This window comes from Haemaphysalis longicornis, unplaced genomic scaffold (assembly GCF_048455015.1).
Source record: "Haemaphysalis longicornis isolate Haplotype H1 unplaced genomic scaffold, Haemaphysalis longicornis Haplotype H1 scaffold_15, whole genome shotgun sequence".
In the NCBI taxonomy this organism is placed as follows: Eukaryota; Metazoa; Arthropoda; class Arachnida; order Ixodida; family Ixodidae; genus Haemaphysalis; species Haemaphysalis longicornis.
In genome coordinates, this window is record NW_027526257.1 from 2,833,644 (window position 1) to 2,841,147 (window position 7,504).

At 44.4% G+C, this 7,504-nt stretch overlaps 1 protein-coding gene across 1 annotated transcript; it reads left to right on the forward strand.

Annotated features, from left to right (window-relative positions):
- The first annotated feature begins 336 nt into the window (after positions 1 to 336).
- On the forward strand, positions 337 to 5,329 carry LOC144165779 (salivary cystatin-L-like). The gene is made up of 4 exons (XM_077695549.1): positions 337 to 494; positions 1,583 to 1,822; positions 2,905 to 3,009; positions 5,130 to 5,329. Exons 2-4 carry the CDS (start codon positions 1,601 to 1,603, stop codon positions 5,205 to 5,207), a joined length of 405 nt encoding a protein of 134 aa, XP_077551675.1. The 5' UTR covers positions 337 to 494; positions 1,583 to 1,600; the 3' UTR covers positions 5,208 to 5,329.
- Positions 5,330 to 7,504: the final 2,175 nt, after the last annotated feature.

The following is a 7,504-nucleotide window of genomic DNA, read 5'->3' on the forward strand; positions in this document are numbered from 1 at the left end:
ATCCAATTTTTAGATGGTCTACCCCTCCCTCGTTTCGCTATAAGCAAACAGTACAGATACTAGGGGCGGGTCAAGGGCATCGTACCGCTCCTTTGATTCCCCGCAAGGGCGGCATAAGCCAGTTGCACTTTCTTAAAGCTGGCTCTTCAATAAGTGAAGACGTGCGTTGGTAGCAGACGCCGACCTTCGTACGGCGCCAAGGAAAGTTGTCCGCCCACTTTCCGGTTTGATAACCTCCTTTCTCCATCATTTTATCTTATTTCGCCTTACCCATCAGTCGCAAGAGCGCGTGCACGACGTTTGAAAACAAGAAATGACTTCCCCCTTTCTATTTCCTTCATTTAAAAAGCCGGCGGTCTTCTAAAAAAGAGAAAAAGGGGTACTGGACCTCCTATATATACCGCTGACGGGTTCCGATCTACTCCAGGCAAACATCGCTACCGACAGTCCATAAAGACCCAGGACTGAGTCCATACCCAACCGTCGTTACACCGGTGAGTTTTGCGGATCTAGTGATGGTGGAAAGGGCCAGAGTTGTGCCATTGTCTCAACTGAGGAGAACATTTTTAGACATGGCAACGTTTTCGTAGTCGCAGCTATTGCACCGTAGTCGCAGCAATTTCACGCTATTGCGCTAAAGATTGCAGCCTGAGCGGTGGCGCTTATGATTGCTTACATATTTACTCAAGAAACTGCACGTGGGAACTAATCACCGATTTACGTTACACCCTCACAAAACCGTATCTACGAGAGGCGCATGATACAAATGTGCAAAAGTGGCCCAGGTTTGGTATTGTCTATATGTCACGTAATATTACTGAAGTCAATAATAATAATACCATGGGTGTGGCAATAGCGTTAGAATTGGGAATCATATTTCTGTAATTTTTTTGAGGTGGGCGTGATGTTAGAGGGCACTGTTCACCGAGCTCGACATCATCTAGTGTGCCGGGAATGGCTTCTAAACTGTTTATTTACATCTCCCGTTCTGTTCTCATGCCCTCACAAAGTCACTACGGGTCGGTGCGTTCGGTCGCCATACAAGCTGGGGCGATGTCATAACATGAATACAGATAAAGAAATATTAAGTATCGCCATGGTCACATTCACTAGGGAAGATGATTCCCATGATGCGTGCCCTAACTCTAGCTGTACTGACCGAATTATAAAATGTTCGCTTGGACGACACGTCGCTTCACAATCCCTCACGGTTCGTACACCTTTGTTCTGCCGCCTAATAACATTATCCTAACAACTACAAATACGAGCATTCCAACGCACGAAGGAAATATCTGAGCTGATTTTATTGTAAGCAATGTCTGGTAATCAAATGAATTCTAGCAAGCCTATGTGCACAACATGTGGGGCCCTTTTAAACAGCGCTACATCTCGGTTTGCTTTGTTTGATATACATATTGTGTGCTTATTATTGGTAAACAATGAAGCAGCAACGCAATCTTTAGGCTGAAGAATGCCAATTACTCAGGCGTCACGACATTATGAAAACGTTCTAACCTTGCAAAATACGCATGTAAAGAAGTGCAACCTTAATTTTTGCAATCGCAAAATGCCTCTGTCGCAGTTGACTGAAGATAGCACCATGCTTCCCACGAGCCCACCCGCGTGCGCGTTTGCACTGCTGGCTGTCGGCTTCTTCATGTGCTGCTTCGCCGAAGACGTGCCAGTGCTCGGTGGCTGGAGCCGGCAAACAAACACTGCGGACGAGCATTACCACGATCTGGCACACTTGGCTGTGTCGAAGCAAACCGAAGGCCGGCAGTTCTTTGACACTGTGCTCCAGGTCACCGGTGTCGAGACACAGGTGAGCTAAGAACACGCTGTTTTGCTTTTTCAAAATAATGACACTTCGTGCGTTCTTAGAAATGCCCACTCTTTGTCAAATTTTGGGGCCGTCTCAGCACTGCGGTTCTACAAATGTACCGAAATTTTGATGTACTTCTACAGTGGGAGTAAATTCTGCTATGCCAAACATCATGCTTAAACACCTTTATTTGGTACGGTTATAAAATACCTTCGTCATAGTTGACGTCAAGCTTTTCTTTGGGGTTTGTGGCCCCCGAATATTTTGGAACATTGCGTGTGTGCGTAGCATACAATTATCAAGAATACCATACCACCTCGCGTTCGCGTATACTGGAACGTCTTCTCCTCTATGCGGCTTAGATGCACGAAGGGCCGTCTTGTACAATCTCCATTATTCAGCCAGTTCACAGCTAGCATGCCACTTTTCTACGGTGTTTAAAAAAGAACCATTTTTGGGTGCTTACAAATGAGTGTATATCTTATTGACGATATGCCGCCGAAGCGCATCGCACCGCGAACCCTTCGTTTACTCGAGTACGTGCTTCCCTCAGTGCTTTTCTGCAGCACGAGTAAATGTTTCTCACTACAATAGTGCATGTTAACACAACAACCCGCCGGTTTATGGCCTGTACGACTTAATAGATCTGTTATAAAAGTGGCGGCCTTTTATGGTCTCATTATTGTTATGTACCTAAGAGATTCCTTAAAAATTAAACATCAAGCTTCAGGCTGTGCTCGGTCCACCCGTGAAAAAAAAACGGAAGCTTGTAAGTGAGATAAAACATCATAACAAGGAGTGATTCTAAGTGAATATCATGTGCTAATCAGACACTTTGAAAAGAATACGTAACTATTCGGGGAATAAACATGTCTTCAATATTATTCCCTCATCTGAAAAAAAAAATATTTCATGTCTTTCCACCCGTCACAGTGCGGAGAAAAAAATTTGAGATTTTCTTTTTTCTTCCTGGCGTTCGAGTTTTGCTACGTGCCCCTAAAAGGCCAAAGTATGTGGTGATACCATTTTAATAATGAAATGTGCTCCCACTAAATGGCCATCTTTTTCTGCCGCCGTTACAGACTGTCGCTGGCACAAACTATCGGATTACCTTCACCACTGCTGAGTCGACATGCCCGGTGACCGCCACCTACACGAAGGAAGCATGCCGCCCAAAAAGTGACCAGGTAAAGCACACTCCGGCCACTGAAAGATGGAATTGGCCCTTCTCACGAAAGTGTAGCTTTTAAGTGGATTAGGTGGATATGTTGAAACAAATATAGGCGGCGGAACACCACTAGCGCGCGGTTTGCATTTTCTGCCTTCATTTTGTTGGTTCCTTTCTGTAGGTTCCAGCGTAGATGCAAGCATAACTGCGGGAGATAGTTTTATTGCGTATTTGATTCAAGCATTTTCATATGATCTAGCATCAGCAATATGCCTGTTTCAAAGAATACACTGCCCGTAAAATTGTTTTCCAAATTTCATTTGGTTGAATTTCTTTATTCTGGTGCTGTTTGAGTTATGAAGCATTTCCTGGGCAGCACAACATCCTGCCATTAACAATTTGAGCCCGGCTGTAAGCTTAAACGCGTTAGTAAAGGTACTTTGGCACCCCTCCACAACGCGAAAACAAAAAACTGATGAAAGCGCTAAATCAAAGCTTGTGGAACCTCTCCAGGTTGGTGATTCACAGTAATACTTGCACACGTGTGTATGGTCATCATTCATTAAGTGAAAATTGGTAATTAACGAAGAGATGAGTTGATCCAGACCTCTAAGAAATAGCGCACTCACAAGGGGCGTACGAAGCAACGAGTTGCCGATACGCTTCTCTGAATACAAGCAGCGGGTCTTGTTTGAGGGTATTGGAAACATCAGCAAGGCACGGTGGTATTCGTTGCTAATTAACCCTTCCCTGCGCAATTATGCAGCTTTCAAGTGCATTCTTAGTGGTGTTTACAGAGTGTGGTAAAGTATAACCGTGTGGTAATCCCCTTTTTGAGCCAAACATTGCTTTTTTGTCTACGCACGACCCATTTCCCTGAAACGCAACAGAAGCAAATGCTTCCCATATGACCTAATCGTAAAAACACAAAACATGCGGTCTGCGGACGAACAGTGGATACTACAGTTCGCTGCTAAGAATAAAGATGACAAGTTAAAGATCTGCGACATCTCCGTGAGTTAATTACCTTCTAGAGTGTGCGGCAAATGGTTCTCTCGATAAGATTCCTACGACATTTTTATATTATATTTATGCCGCAAATATGTATACACGTAGACACGGGATCATATTACAAGTATTTGTGTTGAGAACGTGCTGATACAGAATGCTCATATTACGCAAAGTGTATAAAACCGTGTTTCGAAGTCTTCCTTTTTAATGTAGAACACAAGAATCCAAACGAGCGGAAATCTAAAGGTTTCAAGGTTTCAAATGTACGGTTTCAAATGGTTGTTGCGTATTTTACTCAATCCCATGCAAATTATTACGTAGAAAATATCTCCGTTCATTATATGTCGACTATAAAATTTTTGCATGCGCCTTTTCGACACGCACACTCTGGAACCGAACACGATTGCTTGTGTTGAGTGCTGAATTGAGTCAACTTTGTTCGTAAAAGATATCATCACTGTTGAAACACCACAAAGAAAACGGTTTTATACCTAGGAACGGAGTATTTTCAAACACGTGTAGCGAGATGCCTCAACATATAGGTGCAGAGGAATTACTTGTCAGTTACTACTATAAAATTTACCTAAACTGCTTCCACCAACAGGACAATACAAGGCCATTGTTAGCGATCTTTTAACGTGCTTCTGCTGTCATTTCACATAGACGTTCCAGTTCTTATCCCAGAATTCAATCCTTCCGGCCGACTAGTAAAAATTTACTTTCAGCCGGTTGGTAACCTTCTCAGTGCTTTACGTGCCTTCAAACAAGCAACCTAAGCTAGTTATTACTGCCACCGCCTTTATTTTGTGGCACGTAATGTGAGATGCAAAGGCAATTCCACAGGGAACAACAAAAGCTGCGCACTATGAAAAAAAAATAAAGGCTCCGGTTAGTTTCACTGTTTGACTACTTATCGCCATGCAAGCTTGATACGTTTGAAAGTGTGTTACGTATGATGTATGCACCAATTATCTTTTTATTCAAACCTTCAAGTACCCTTTGCATAATTGTTAACGTATAATTTAACGGATTGTAGGCCAATGCAGTCCAGAGAGGTTTTTAGATGGCTGCTTTTCCGATCCAGGCTGTGGAATATTGAGATTCCACCTGCATTTCTTCATCTTACAGGTTAAACAAACCTGCACGGCTGTGATAAACGAGAGTCTTCGAAGAGACGAGACTTTGGTGCATTCCTTCACGTGTTGATCAGCTGCCTCTTCGTCTGCGTTGTGCATCGGACCTCCATACTACATATTTCACCACCCATTGTTTCTCTTGTGGCCACGCTCTCCTTATCTCTTTGGAAAAATAAAGATAAACGCCGGTAACTTGATGACATTGGTCTTATCGATGTCCGGAAAACCGCTTACCCTGTAATGTTTTGGCAATTTCTTAAAAAAAAACACACAAAATCCAGTATTTCAGTCTTCTTGGATACTCTCCTCCCATGGTTATTATTTTGGTCGCATAAAAACTGAACAACCAGAATACTCTTCCTTTAGGGTTTGTGTATAACAGCCGATGCTACGAACACACTTGCCACAAATCGTTAGAAAGACGACTAATATTTTTGTTGTGTTACTGACGGCGGAGCTGTTTAGCAAACCTTTCAACTTTCCTGTTCGTGGTTCAAAATCCCAAGAAACTGCCAAGCGCACGTGAGTGGGTGCCTCGCTGTGAACACCTGGCCGCTAAAAAGACAAGAAAATGCCGATCGCTAGTGTGTACGTGACACAAGGCGACCGCCCGGTGTCCGCGCCGCACGTTTGTCAAGCCAAACATACCCACTTAGGGATATTAGCCAAGATTGACCGATCAACTTCATTAGCCACTGCCAATATACCATAGCGATCACAAGGCATTACTCTTAAAGATGAAGAGGACGCCTACGTGCAATAGTACACACGACGAAGTACTTCCAACATCGGCTGCACCACCGCCACCACAGGTAGTGGAAGTGGTGAATGAGGGAGAGCAAGAAACGAAGCTCTCACTTATAGCCACACCGATGAAGTAAAGGTCGTTGTGGCAGCAACGAAAAAGCTGTGAAGGTTGCGTACAGCATTGCTACCTTCGAGTCTAATTCATTACTGTGACTTACGTTATAGCAACGAATACGAAGGAAAAGTAGTTGCAGCAGAGAAGAAGCTAATCGCCTGCAACCGTGGACTTAAACCGTCGGGTTGGCCCTGAAGGTTGCGTACAGCTTGGCTACCTTCAAGTCTTACTCGTTAGTGTGAGGTTCCTACATTGCTTAATTTTTTGTCTAGTTATTTCTAGCAATCCCGTCGGGAGCTTACAGTCGACATTCAGCCTCTCCTTGGAACAGAACCTGCTAAAACGGGAGAAGCCGTGTATGGCCGTGCGGGAAAGAGGTAGTTGTGGACGTAACTCAAGAGAGGATGGCCAAGGGTTCATTTGTTTTGCCCGTTAGTGCTGAGGGCAGATATCAAATGTTTGTGCAGTAAAGTTATGGTACCTTGAATAGGCCATTCTTTCTGTGGCCGTCGTAGCAATTTCAATGTTCTCTAGAAGAGTTCTGTACAAATACTAGAAACTGAAGTATAAATTGACGCGAAATAGGTGCTGGGAGAAACATACTGATTAGATACCGCTTAAGATTTGCGGTACTTTGACCGACCTAGGCGTAGTGACTGTGTGTGTGTTGATGCACCGATGCCTCGCCTGGCCGCAACGACTGAGTGTGCGGGTTGGGGTGGCCCGACATTGTGTATCATTTAACGCTGTTTCTCCCGGGAGGCTTTTGCTATTGCGCTTGTTCTCCAGACGGCCAACTTGGGTCACTTCATTTGCTTGATCTGACTAAACAGAGCCTTTTATGGGAAGATAACCAACCATGCAGACATAGTTATGCGCGGGCGGTTGTGTGGTTATGTAGTGTGCGTTGAGTCCTTTGGGTCCGGAGACCCATCGGATGCGATAATGTAGGTCTGATTTTGGTTGTCATGTATAAGAGTGCTTATTGTTTGGGCATTCATGAAAGCATTTGAATGTGATCCTAAGGCTTAGGGGGCAATCACGGGTGAAGCGTAAATTATTGCACGTTCAGGGTACCCAGGGCATTGCATTTATACTAACATGCTTTCTCCTGGCCAGCAGCGTACCTTCACTTTGCTTCTCGGGACAGAATTTCTCCGCAGTGCAGATGAGCATTCACGATGTTCTTCTCGAGGCTGTGCCAGTAAACCAAAGCCTCGACGCCTGCCAGTGCTGCATCCAGTGAAGCTGTGTAGAGCCCCGCTTGTTGGGATGTCTACCTATTTGTTAGTTATTTAAGACGATATTTAGAACAAGTTTGTACGTGTGAAGTGATCACTTTTGACAATCCCGCACAGAAGCACTAACAGCGCTGAAAAGTGTCTTGGTTAAAGCCGGGGCTGCATTTCGTGCCAAGAGATGCGGGCCCGAATGACAGTCATCGGGCATTTGCGCTGTGAACAAAGACGGGCCCCACTCGGGTAGAGAAAAAGAAAAACACAACC

Coding starts and splice junctions, on each gene's coding strand:
- LOC144165779 (XM_077695549.1), top strand. CDS start 1,601: ATGCTTCCCACGAGCCCACCCGCGTGCGCGTTTGCACTGCTGGCTGTC. Junction 1,823..2,904: donor TCACCGGTGTCGAGACACAG/GTGAGCTAAGAA, acceptor CCGCCGTTACAG/ACTGTCGCTGGCACAAACTA. Junction 3,010..5,129: donor GCCGCCCAAAAAGTGACCAG/GTAAAGCACACT, acceptor TTCATCTTACAG/GTTAAACAAACCTGCACGGC.